Source organism: Marmota flaviventris (genome assembly GCF_047511675.1).
Source record: "Marmota flaviventris isolate mMarFla1 chromosome 8 unlocalized genomic scaffold, mMarFla1.hap1 SUPER_8_unloc_2, whole genome shotgun sequence".
Taxonomy (NCBI): domain Eukaryota; kingdom Metazoa; phylum Chordata; class Mammalia; order Rodentia; family Sciuridae; genus Marmota; species Marmota flaviventris.
In genome coordinates, this window is record NW_027287686.1 from 129,601 (window position 1) to 142,912 (window position 13,312).

At 52.7% G+C, this 13,312-nt stretch overlaps 1 protein-coding gene across 1 annotated transcript in view; it reads right to left on the reverse strand.

The window, feature by feature from the left end:
* The window catches only part of Igsf5 (immunoglobulin superfamily member 5), a 34,392-nt gene extending 21,406 nt beyond the window's left edge, over positions 1-12,986 (reverse strand). The window contains exons 1-3 of the mRNA XM_027929003.2: positions 12,929-12,986; positions 7,942-8,262; positions 2,849-3,148 (exon numbers count right to left, since the gene is read on the reverse strand). Of these exons, the coding sequence (XP_027784804.1) occupies positions 2,849-3,148; positions 7,942-8,262; positions 12,929-12,986 (679 nt within the window). The remainder of the gene's footprint in view (positions 1-2,848; positions 3,149-7,941; positions 8,263-12,928) is intronic.
* Between the last annotated feature and the right edge of the window lie 326 nt (positions 12,987-13,312).

A 13,312-nucleotide genomic window follows, 5' to 3' on the forward strand; every position in this document is an offset into this window, starting at 1 on the left:
ACAAGCTAGATTTCCCTGAATTTAATCAGCTAGAATAAGCTAGCCTTGACTAAAGAAACACAAGGTTCGTGTCCCTACCCTAAAAACACTGCCTTTTACCAGAACCAGGCCTAAGCAACCCAGAGCGACATCCCACAGCCAGCTCAGGAAGAGCTAGAGTGTGTGCACCAAAACAAGCAGGAGGGGAGACACTGCCCCAGTGAGCAGCTCTCCTGCTCTGTCTTATTCCAGAACAAAGGGAATAAATGAGGGAAAAGGAGGAGGGAATCCTTGTAACAGACTTCTGCTCCTTGGAATTTGGAAAATAATAGCTACAAGTTAGTTCTCTTGGAGATAAATTTATTCTGCAGTACCATTTTCTTAGTCCACGGACCTCAGAGTGAGGAGTGTGGGCCTGTTTTAACAGGGAGACATCACACAGGGCTGGGGAATGGACAGTACAAGGCCCCTTATGGTTATTGTGTTTGCTTAGCCTACAGAGTTACAAGATGGTTTAAGAAGCTACAACATTCAAAAGCCACAGAAGTTCACATAAAATTCCAGATTTCTACCTAGTCATGGAGTACTTGGGGCTGGCAGTACTGGGTCCACATACCCTCAGCAACAATCAGCTGGAGCTGGTGTGAGCTGCTCTGTGTGGAGGGGCGAGTGTGCTCTGGTTCCCCCCTCCCCTACCACTCCATCCTCTAGCTGATGCATATATTCATTTCTGTGTTCATTTTTGTTGTCTGCCTGGTCTCTGGGGACAGCCGAATTGGAAACAAGAAGGCTTACATCAGGGGAGTGAGCAACACTGCCCTGGGGATCAAACCACATGGCATGGAGTACAGATGGTGGGTGGTTACAACAGGTTAGGCTCAGAACAGTTTTTGATAGGTTCAGAGATTCCTGTTATGGGATGAACTGTGCCCCAAAATAACTCACGTTAAATCCCTCAGAATGTGATCTTATTTTGAAAGAGAAGCATTGCAAATGTAAGTTGAGGTCATTCTGGAGTAAGACAACTCCCTGATCCAATATGACTGTTGTCAAAAAAAAAAAAAAAAAATGTGGGGGTGGGGGGTGGGCGGTCTGGTCACAGGGAGAACACCATGGGAAGATGAAGGCAGAGTTCCATCAACATGGCTAAAGACACATCGCCAAAGACCACCAGCCAGCACCAGAAATGAAGGGAAAGCAGTAGAACAGATTCTCCCTCACCGCCCTCAAGAGGAACAAGCCCTACTGACACCTTGAGCTGAGACTGCAGCCTCCAAAAGGACCAGACAGTGACTTCCTGCTGTTTGGTCCTCCCAGCCCCCCGCCCTGTCATCTGCAACACCTCATACAGCGGCCACAGGAAGCCCTTACACAATTCAGTGGCACTCACACGGCGGTGGGTGGAGTGGGTGGTCAGATCCTAGGGACAGACTGCCAGGACTGCCCTGCTGCCTACTGTCTCTATGGCCTGGTCAAAATCCTGTCAATACTGTCCCTGTCACCTCACCTTACAGTGACTAGGGTTGCTGTGCAGGTGAACCTGGTTCATATTTGATGTTCTGTTTGGATGTGAGGTGTCCCCCAAAAAAGTATGAGAAAATGCAAGAAAGTTTGGAGGTGAAATGACCGGGTTAGAGAGCCTCAACCTAATCAGTGAATCAATCCCCTGATAGTTCCCGGTGGGAACTGCAGGCAGACAGGGTACGGGGGGAGGAGCCGGGTCACTGAGAGCATGCCTTTGGGTGTATATTGAGTCCTCATTGAGTGGAGCTCCCTCTGCTTCCTGATCACCACGTCCTGAGCCACTTTCCTCCACCACATATATCCGCCGTGACATTCTACCTCCTCTTAGGCCCCAAGGAGTGGTATTGGCCTTTTATGGACTGAGACTTCTGAAATCCTGAGCCCCCAAATAAACTTTTCCTCCTCTAATTGTTCTTGTCAAGTCTTTTGGTCACAGTGGTGAAAATACTTGGGAAGTGCTTGGGACAGTGCCTCTTTATTGTGGTTGGAAAGTGCTGTTTATTATTGGATTATTATTATTATTTTGCTTTGGCTAGAGCTTTGTTCTGAACTTTGAAAACCCTCGAGTAATGGTGGTTGCATGGTGGGAAAAGCTTTGAACCAAGAGAAAAACTCTCCTTAGCTTCCAGGACTCACTCTGCCCCACCCAGCTAGTGCTCTTGATTAGAGCAGAACACTTTTCCAGACCTCCCCGTCTTCTGCGAAACAAAGGCATTAAAGAGAATCTCCAGGCTGAGCACCCAAAACCCCACCGCCCCTGCGCTCCCATCCACCCACACCACTTGGAGCTCATAGGTTCTGCAAGTTGCTGGTTAGGGTCTCCGGCCTGTCAAGGACCCCATGTAGATCCCACTGAAGGATCTAGACTTTAAAGTCATATCCCTTAGTCCAGTTAAACAGTCAATGGAAACATGGTGCATAGAGGATTTGCTGGGCAAACTAGATCAAACCTCATAATTCCCCTAAGGCAACCCGAACACCCTCCCCAACACTGGGACCTGCTTCCTCTCCTCAGAAGTGGGACCAACCTGGAACATATCAGTAGAGGCTAGAGGAAATATTCAATCTAAATATCTGTCTCTGAATCCAATGCTCTTTTATGATCATTGATTGGCAAGACTTCTGAATGGTTCTCATGTGCAAAAAAAACCTTAAGATGAATTTTAAGTGCAGAAGAGATCACAGGATCCTTAAGCCAACAGCAGAAGATATTTGTCTTCATTACCATCCCCAGCTAGAAACCAAGGTCCCCTGTGATTTTCTCAGGCATTATGTTAGCCCCACACAGAAAACAGAAGCTTGAAGGCACAATTCCCTGGACATGAGGCAGAAAGTCTTCACTCACCAGACGGAGACTGGACCACCGTGAGGTTGACAGCCACGGCCTTGTGGGCCTGCACACTCCTCAGGTTAGCCACACAAGTCAGGGTCCCGTTGCCCTGCGGCGTGAGAGCCAGGACGCTCACCGTACTGCGGGGCTCGCCGGGCTCCAGGAAGGAGTAATAGCTCGACTGGCTTACGGGGACGGCGACCTCCCAGGAAATATTCGGGAGTGGGCTCCAGCCCAGTGCGCGGCAAGTGACAGTACAAGGCTCGTCTTCAGTGACTACAATGCTGTCATTGGGAATGTACAGCGCTCCCATGACTGAGGAAGAGAAGAGAGAAAGTTGGAGAATCGGCAGTGGCTGTCAGCGCCAGCTCCTCTTCTCCTGCGGCAATTCGTGTTCCCGATCACAGGGCAGGAGACTTTCTTCCCAAAGCCCGAGGCTGTGTCTGTCCTGGGAAACCCCAGCTCAGGTTTCACCTGTGTCCCTTTCTATATCTGCCAGGTTCTCAAGAGAAGGTGAGATCGCCCACAATGCTCTGGGGAACCACTTTATAGGGAAGAGAAAACAGATGCATGGCCACAGAGTCACTGCAGTGAGCCACAGGATTGTCCTGGGCCTCCCCGGGAGCAAAAGCAGGAAGGGAAACAGCCTCCAGATTCTTTTCAAAGTGGCCCGATTCTGGAGCCTCCCAGGAAGCAGGCCTCTCCTTGACGTGGGGTCAACCACATTTGTTTTATTTATTGTGGGGATCACAAATGCTTAGACATTATTACTATCTTTGACATGGCCTTTAAAATATGATTGTAGCCATATGTTAAACAAAAATCAAATCTGAGGTAATGATAGAAATAAAGAATCCAAATCATGTATCAAAATGGTTTAGTCAGATAAATGATTTTTAAAATTTTATCGAGAACCCGTTTGCCTATACCAGTGTTCACAATATAAAGAATCCATGGGAAAATATTGCTTACTTTTGCTGATATTGCTAATACAACCTGAGTGTTGGCTCCAGCAAAGACACAGCCTTAGCGAAATATACATGCATTGAAATATTCAAATTGCACATGCTGAAACTCCCCTCCACGTAATGTAATGGAAAGAACACTGGACTAAGAATCAAAGGCTCTGCCCTCGCTCCTGGCTCTGCTGAAAAATTGCCATTACCTCAAAAAAAGACCGAAATCCTGCTGCTGTTTTCCTCCCGTCAATCAGATGATTTGACTAGGTAAGCCGTTCTCAGTTTGGTTTCAGTATCTTTTAACTCTTGAAAATCTCTGAGGACTCCAAAGACCTTTCATTTATATGGATTCTATTGATAGTTAACATATTTAAAATTTAGATTAAATATGTACTTTAACATATTTATTCAAAAAAATAACCTATTCCATGCCAACATAGATCAACATATTTCATAAAAAATAACTTAATTTTTAAACCAATAAAAATTAGTAAGGGTGACGTTGTTTCCTACTTATACAAAAATCTCGGTGTCTGGCCAGGAACTCACATCTGCTTCTTCCTTCCATCTGTTGCAATATATCGCTTTGTTTGAAAGATGTAAAGACTCTCTCACTTCACACTGAAATGTAATTGCAATAGTGCGGAGAAGCTCCTCGCCTTTGTAGATCATCCTGCTCTTCTTTGATACCAGACCAAAGCTCAACAGCTGAGCGTTCTTCAAGGCTGGTGGCACCATGGACTCTGAAGCTGTACCAAGGGACTTTCCTCCTCTCCAGTGGGCACTTGGGGTCTTTTGTCCTCTCGTGACTTTGTACCATTGTCCCTATTCACTTGGGGAAAGTGCGGGCCTGCTGAGCCCTGTAGACCTTCCCAGTGCCCAGCCAAAAGCTCCCTGTGCACTTGCCAGACGGAAAGCAGAAACTCAGCCCCCATCTGGGAACTCTGAGAGCATCAGTGGCTTCACTGACCCCTGGAGAGGTCCTGGGTACCGAGTAGTCCCAGGCCACATGAACCAGACCAGCTCTGCCTGACCCACCCACGCTGAGACTTCCAACTGTTTCATTCCTGAATATTCCCTGGAATAAGAAGGCACCTTTGCTAATTCAAGGGCCATCGTAAATGCGATGAGAGCAGGGAAAGGACTTGTCCCTTAGGTCCACAGGGTTTTGCACTTGTCCTGTGTCTGTCCATTGTTTGTTTGATGGAGAGGGGTCTTAAGATGCAGACCCTGGAAGGAACAGTATTGCCTCAGACAAGATCAGAGGACCTTGGACTCTGGGCCAAGTGGTCCTCAAAACACCAGGGCTGTTTGGTGAGGCTGATGAAAGGACCCACACAGCAATCTGGACTTGCACTTTCCCCGCTGGCTTCACGGAGCTTCTCCAGCAGCAGGACACACTCTGTCCACAAGAGGATGACTCCAGCACTCCCACAGAGTTTGCGTGACTCAAACTGGAGCTCCATCCACTCTTTATGTTCCTCATTGATACGTGTAGGAAAAATGAGCATCGTTGGGTAATTGGTGGGCATGTCCTCTCTTTTTTCAAGATGCTTTTCTCCCTCGAGGAGACCTTGTTGCTCAGAGAACATTTGTTCCTCCAACGACAAAGTGCCACCCAGATCCATGGAGCCGTGGTGAAATGATGGCACGCAGCCCCAGCCCTGTGGGTTCCCTCTGCACGACCCTGGAGAAAGTTCTGCCTCCCCTAGAAGCTTCTTCTTTCATTTGTATTAAAACCAAAAATGACGGCAATTACCATACGGAAGGATGTGCACTGGGCGTATTCAGACAACCCTGTGGGCTCGCGGCCTTGGGAGAGGAGCCAGCCTTCATGCTCCACTCCCCATCCAGGCTCCCTCCTCCTCTCTCGCTCCTGCTTCCAGGTCCGCAGACCTCCCAGGCACACCTCAGACGAAGCCTTCTCCGGGAAGTTGCTCTGGGAGGAGTGGCAGAGCCCGTCACCTCCTTCCCTGTGGGTCCCCAGTCTTGTCCTCCTTCCCTCACGGCTGCCAGCCCCTGGGTGGCCACTTGCCTCTCCCTGGTCTTGTCGGGCTCCTGAGGACAGGAACCGTGTCTTCCTCTTATCATCTTGAGTCGCACAGAAACTCCTGCTCTTTTTAGGAACCCAATAAATATGAAGCAAATGGTCCTGGGGTCACACTGAGCTGAAGACCTTCCACAGACCCGCCTTGGAGATGCCATGATGAAGCAGACTGGGTACCCCCACCCAAAAGATCCCCCCCACCAGAATTAAGCTTCTCCTCTTGTCAGATTTTTACAAAGAGCGCCAACAGGATCTCACAGGAGATCTGCAGAGAGCTCACTGTGGTTCAGAGCTTCCTCTTTCTTGTAAATGCCAGGTTTGCAGACACAGCGTGTGAAGCCTCTGTCTAGCCTACGAGTAGGAGACAAAGAGTAACTGTCATGTTCCCACCGATGCCACTGTCTAATCTAAAGGAATTTCCAGACTCTGGGAAATCCAGAGATTTATAGGCATGAGCCCCTCTGGACCACTGCAGCCTGAGTAAACCTGCTTCCTGAAAATTCCTCGGGTGTCCAGCCTCATCCGTCCTACATCAACGACAGCCCTGTGGCGAAGGAACGAGGGCACAAGGCCACTGGACGCCATGTCCTGGGTCACACCAGGGGTTAGCCATAGAGCTGAACAGTGACCCCAGGCAGTGAGGCCTCAAGTCACAATAATGTGTGGCACTGTGGCCCTGGCTCTGCTGTCATCTATTGAAGGGGAGGGACTTTGGAGTCCCCAAACTATCCTGAGTCATTTGTACATCTGGTCTTCACAGCAAGCCTAGGATGTGGGCAGGGAAGCCTCATCCCGGTTTTTAAAAGATGAGGTAGCTGTCTCTCTGGGAGACAAAGCCACGCAGAGCTCGTGCCTTTGACGCTCTCCTCCTGTGTTCTTTCCCCTATACCACAAGTCATTATCGCAAGAAGCTGGTCGTGCAAAAGGCCAGCGGTCCTAGGTGGCCTCAGAGGATCACTTACTTAGAAAATGTCACTGGACTCTCATTAAACCACACAAAATGAATGACACACTGCAGTAGCTCACCAACGTAGCTCAATTTCTACAGTAAAAAAATCATTTAAAAAAGCAAATAGAAATAGACATGTCTCTCCATCGAATATTATGAAATCTGATATGTCAGCAACAGGAACATAGACAGAATCTTTGAGAATTTCCCTCAGGCAAATATGTAAATGGATGTAAGAAATCATTTCAAAGATATGGCACAGTCTCTTGTAAGTAGTGCTAACGTGGAAACCCAGAACCCCGCTAGTTCCTGTGCCTCTATAAACAGTACATAAATATACTGCGAAAGACTACAAAGGGATCGAACTTGGATCAGAATATTCTAGATCCTTGACAAAGCATCCCTTTATTTTTTTTCCCCTAGTATGTAACATGATCTTCAGAATCTCAGCGTTACCTTGAAGAATAGAAAAGAAGTTATCATCATGACACATGATGTTTACGTCCCTTCTCTCCCAGAGGCTCGGTACATCTGATGAACACACACCTCTGACTGTAATAACCACTGCAGTAGGGGCGGGGAGAGAACGAGGTGGGGGAATTCCAGCCAGGAAGAGAAGGAACTTAAGGCATGTTCAAAGTTGGTCAATAATGTGTGCAAAGAAAGACGGTGAAGTCTAGGGAAAACCAGAGAAGGGACCGTGATCGTCACACATCTCCACAGCAGAGACAGCGCTCGTCCCTGATCCTGCAGGATGCGGGGATGGGGTCCAGAAAGGCCGGGAGATACAGGAAGGGACCAGAATGACCAAGCCCATACCAACAGTCTTTTTAAAAAAAGCAGAGGAAGGAGAAAGGAGAAGAAGGAGGAAAGGGAGAGGTGAGGGAGGGAGGAGAGAGATGAAGGACAAACAGTAAACATTAGTTCTGGGCGATTCTACACCCTGCAAACTGAAGGCCGGGCTGTACGGGGAGGGAGGGAGGGACGGAGGACAGTGACAAACACCACATTCTCCAAGGGCAAGGGTGACACCAGCCGAAGGCAGAACAGGGCCACCCTGTGTGGCCTCGACTTCATAAGGCCCCTTCTGACCCTCTGATGGCCAAGCCAATGGACCGCAGCTTCCCAGCGTGGGGGCCACCTGGACACACACCTTGGACAGCAAGGAAAGCCAGTCCTTCCCGCTCACTGTTCTGGAGGCTGCATTTGACCCACCCCGAGTCACTGAGCTGCGCGTTGTGGATTATCATCTCGGAGATGAAGTTCCCATCCACGTCCTCGTAACTCTCGGAGGTGAAGCGGTCATTGGTGATGATGGGCTCCCTGGGGGTGACGCTCAGGACCACCGTGCCCTGGAGAGCCCACATGATGAGCTTCCAGCCCGGGGACACGGTACAGTTGAAGCGAGCCTCCGAGCCCTCCAGGACGGTCGCATTGTGGGGACCTTCTATGATCTGATAACCGGATCCAGGAGCTGGAAAACAACCGATATTCAAGGTGGTAACTTAAGTCGACCCTGTAGTGTAACCCTCTATATTACCAGTTGTGTCCCCCAGTGGACGTCCACCCAATGGTTCAGACCCCATCTTACTGGTCCTGACTCCAGGGCGCCCCCAGGAGACCAGGAGCTGCCCGTGGACACAAGGCCACCACCGCATCCTCCTTTCCAGTCCCCTCCCCTCCCTGGGCTGCACTGTGTGGAATACTGTCCCCTAAAAGTCCATGTCCACCATGTCCACCTCAGAATGTGACCTTTTTAAATAAGGCCTTCGCAGATGTAATGAGTTAAGGATCTCCAGATGAAATCAACCTGGATTTAAGACAGACCTTAAGTCCAATCATAGGTGTCCCTATAAGAGAAAGGACAGAGGGCCACCCAATGAAGATAGAGGCCGAGAATGGAGCCCTGGGCCTCCAAGCAAGAGACACCCACGGTCACTGGTACCCACTGGGAGCAGAGAGGTGTGAACAGGTCCTCCCTGACACTGCAGAGGAGCTAGCCCTGTCCACCAGCCACACCTCGGCACTTGCAGTCACAGTGGTGGACCTGGGCCAGCTCGGACCTTCCCACTCTGAATCCCCTGCTCTTTGCCTCTGAAGCCACTAAAGGAAGAGCCTGGCCTGGGGCGCACCCCAAACCCTAGTTTCTCTCCATCAAGACTTTCCTGTTGCCTTTTGGTGTCCTAGGACCACCCCCCCCCCAGTCAGCCAGGTGGCCTGCCATGTGCACTGGTGTCCCCAGGTAGAGTGAGTTCCCCTCCTTCCTTCAGACCTGGTAAAGGTCAAGTGTCAGGCAGGTTCTAGAGGAGTCTCCCTGCGGCCTGCAGCTCCTGGGGAAGAGCCACACTGAAGGACACACGTTGCCATGGGCACCTCACTGAGCACCCAGAAGGCACTGCAGGAACCATGCAAGGGAGGGAAGCGCTGCAGGCCAGGCAAGGAGACCAGGAGGACCTGCTGGCCAAGGGCAGAGCTGGGGCAGGTCAGGGCCCAGGAAGCCCTTCCAGGGTCCGGGAAAACAGTCACCATTCTTTGTTTTGACAGGAGCAGGACAGAAAAAGAGACAAAGCGTGACTTTAAACACTTAGGTCGGATCTCCTCCCTGACCTGGGCAAGACGCTCGGCCCACAACTTTGATCTTCAGCTACAGAAATGAAAAGCCACAAGAGGGGGAATCAGACATGAGTGCCAGGGAAGCCACGGCGGGAGCCCACTGCTCCCCTGAGTCCTGAACCACACTTCAAGGACAGGCAGACTTACCCCCAAGGGAAGAAGCAAGCTGAGCCCCAGCTCCACACTCTGATGATAGGCATCCTGACTCACCTGGCCAGGTAGACGAGGGATGGACGTGCCCAGTGGGGCTAGGGAACTGAGCTTGCCCGCCCCCCGGGGAGCCCAGCAGGCAATTCCAAGCCAGCCCATCTGAACCCAGACCTCCTCCCAGCCCTGGGCATGGGGCGGGCACATCATTTCACTCCAAAGTCAGCCTGCACCACGATTAAGAACCCAGCACCCAGGGGTGAGGCTTCCGGTGCAGCTGGGGAGATGGGAGGGGGGAAGGGGGAAGGAGAAGGGGGGAGGGGGCCTGTGTGGGATGGAAACCCCTTGGGTTTGATGGGCCTTTAAATCACAAACAGGGGGAACCAAATGCTAAGCACCAAATTCCCCTGACAATCCCGCGGTCCTGCTGGAACCCTAAGCCACCGCCCGGGGCCAGACCTGAGTCAGAAGCTGTTTTTCTGGTCAAGGCCTCATATCTTATCTGCGGCTGAGTGTGCAAGCCTGCCCCACCGGGATGAGTAGGAGCAAACTGTAAATAAGACCTTTAACCAACAGAACCTCTGCTCAGAACCTTCCTCTTCCCTTGGCTGGCCCTCTCCCCTAAGAGCAAAGAGAAACTGGGAAAGATCAGGGCGCCTGCCCGAGGGCCCAGCTGCAGCTGTTAGCCACGCCAGGTCCTGGCTCCGTCCGCAGCCGCTGATCCTCCTGGAAGCTTCTCCCCTGGGCTCTTCAATTCCCAGCTCCCAGCCCCGGCCCCTTTGCTGCTCTCCTGCTCTGAGGAAAAGAGCCAGCTGCCACCCAAGAGTGACCTGATTCCCCGCCCTCCCACCCCGGCCTGGCACCCTCCAGGTGAAACACTCAGGGGCAGCAGGCTCGCAGCCTCTGTGGCTCCCGCTTGTCCTCCACAAAGGGACCCTCAACTCCGCATCACTCCTGCGGAGGGAGGCCTTTCCTCTGCTCCCTGGAGGGGCCCTGAGCCACCTCCCTGGCTCAGGTTGTGGGAGCCTTGTGGACCGCCCTCCATCTTCCCAGGCTCCTCTTCTCTGGCTCCTGGCCACACCTGCAGCCCCTTCGTCCCCTCTTCTCCTACCTAAAACATGGGATGGATGGGAAAGCAGGGCTGGAGGTGGGGCTCCCCCCAGGAGGAGCAGGGGACAGACAGGGGCGGGCAGAGAGAGCGCTGCTTTGGGACGCAGCTCTGGAAGGCGAGAAAGGAGCCAGAACAAGAAGAGACGTGAAGGAGGGCCCAGGGCAGGTGAGCTCCCAGCTCAGTCCCTGGGATAGTCCCCAGGAAGAGTCGGGATCACCCATAGACCACCAGTCCCCCCAAAGCTGCTGTCCATGCCGCAGTCATGCATCTGATCGGGCAACCCTGCCCCACCTCCCACTCCACACCCCAGACTTGGTGTCAGTGATTCTCTCCTCTTAGGACAGACCAACTAAGGCTTAAGACTGAACTCACAGTCCCACAGCAGCTTCAGTTCGCCCCAACTCCACCTCGGGCCACTGGACCTTCAGTTTATCAGACTCATCAATTCTTTCCAGCCCCAGGACCTTCACACATGCGCTGACCACCCTGGAACACCAGTCTCACTTGCTCCTCAGTTCCACGCCCAGATGTCACCTCCTCAGGGAAACCTTCAGAATACCCAATTTAGGCTAAATGATCCTATCACAGGACCTCAAATACTGTTCCCCTACTAGACTCTAAGCTCTGTATTAACAAGGATTATGCCTGGCTGTACTCGGCCCTGCTCCCAGTGCCTCAAAGAAGTGGCACACAACAAAAGTTCTGCGCATAGTTACTAGTGAATGAATCAAGTGGTCGGGTTCCGTATCAGGAGAGCTACCACAGGCAAGGTGGAGAGGGAGGATTGGGTGTCCCCAGTCGCTGCCCCCAGGGGTTCAGAGGTGTCTGCAAGTGAAGAGGACTGTACCCCAAGCCTGCCCAAGTGAAGTGTCGGCAACACATTTCCAAATTTGTATTCATCACCAGTTTGAGGATGGGCCCCCCTCCCCAGGGATCTAGAATTAGCCCACGATATTCGGCTCCTAGATAAGACATCAACCAGATTCCCCGGCCTCAACCCAGTGCACAAGACAGCAACACCAGGAAAAAACATCTCTAAGAAAATCCAAACCAGAGTTCATCACTGCCTGACAAACCTTTGAAAGAGTTTTGCGGCCATGGCTAGAAGAGGCCCACACAGTGCCGTGTCACTGCAATGAGTCCTGAGGTGGCTGGCCAGCCCTGGGCTCAGCCCGCCGGGGGCTTTCTTCCCCCCTCCACTCTGCAGACAAATGTCTAGCAAGCACCTTCCGACCAACTCACCCTCACGCCATAGGACAGGGTCTCCCGGTCCCTGTGCCCCGAGTGCGTTCCCCACCACAGTCTGGAGCCCCTAGACTTCACATGCAAATCATCCCCCAATCAAGCCTCTCGCAGTGCCCCTGCTGCGTGGAACACACCCGATGTTTCCTGTTCTGTTTTATTCCCCCCCCTTTTTTTTTTTTTGATGCTGACATGACCAGATTTTTTAAATGCTGTGTCTAGCATCCAAAATAGGGAACACAGGGACCTAAAAAACAGCCACAACTGTCCGTGCAGTGACAGGTCAGAACAGCGGCCACTTTGGGGAGGAGCGAAGGGAGGCCAGAGAGGGGGCTGCCCAGGGGAGGCCCCATTCCCAGCACGGACGGCACAGAGGCGCGAGCCCTGAAAGCCCTCGCTCTGCACCTGGACGACACAGTGCGCTCCTGGACACGCACTGTCCTTCTGCGTGACGCCTGCGAGTCCCTGCAGTAGGGATGCCGAGGGACATCTGACCAGTCAGGGAGACAAGCTGAAGCCCTCCGGGAGCCGCGGAGCCAGACAAGACCAGCTAAACCAAAGCGGGGTGTGCAGACTCAAGTGAGCAAGACGGAGGCTGGGCCTCAACCCCAAGTCCGCTCCACCTGGGCGTGTCCACCATGTCCCGGAGCAGCCACATCCAGGGGGCACTGTCACACGATGGACCTCACCTGGGGATGCGTGGCAGCCGGGGTGCCCACCCTGGAAACCACAGGCTCCCCGAGGCGGTGACACCTGTGCCCCCTTCCTTGAAAGCCAGGTGGACACTGACGGGGGTGAGAGAGACATCTCAGCAGTGCCGTTGCTTCGGGAAGGTCCCTGATGAGGTCCCCCAAGTCTCAGCCACAGCCCCGACGTGGGCCGTGCTGTCAGTTCGAAGCAGGAACAGCATCCCACCGAGAGGGAGGCCCAGAGGCAGCCGTGCACTGGGAGGTGCCCTCGGGCAGCTGTGTGCCCGCCACCCTGCCTGCAGCAGACAGTGACCAGTCCACAGCCCTGTGACCCCTACCTGCGAGCCCAGCCAGGACCACCAGCACGGCCAGCACCTCTTTCCAGCTGCCCTCCATCTCCGCATGTTCTTCCTCACCCTGGAATAGAAAGGCAAGTGGGTGACACCCCACGCCAAGAGGCACCTGCCACCCAGAGACGGCCTGAGCCCTAGCAGCTCCTGGCGTCCCCGCGGAAACAGAAGGCTCACAGGGGACTTGACAGGAAGGCACATTCTCGGGTCCACCCACCCCGCTGGACCAGCTGTTCAGGGGTGCCCCCAGCCACCTGCATCCACACAAGCCCCCGGGGCTCTGACACAGCTCAGGTTTGAGAGTCACTGGATGAATAGAGCAACCCTATCCCAGCCCTCCCATCAATGATGGGGTGCAGATGGTGCAGCCCA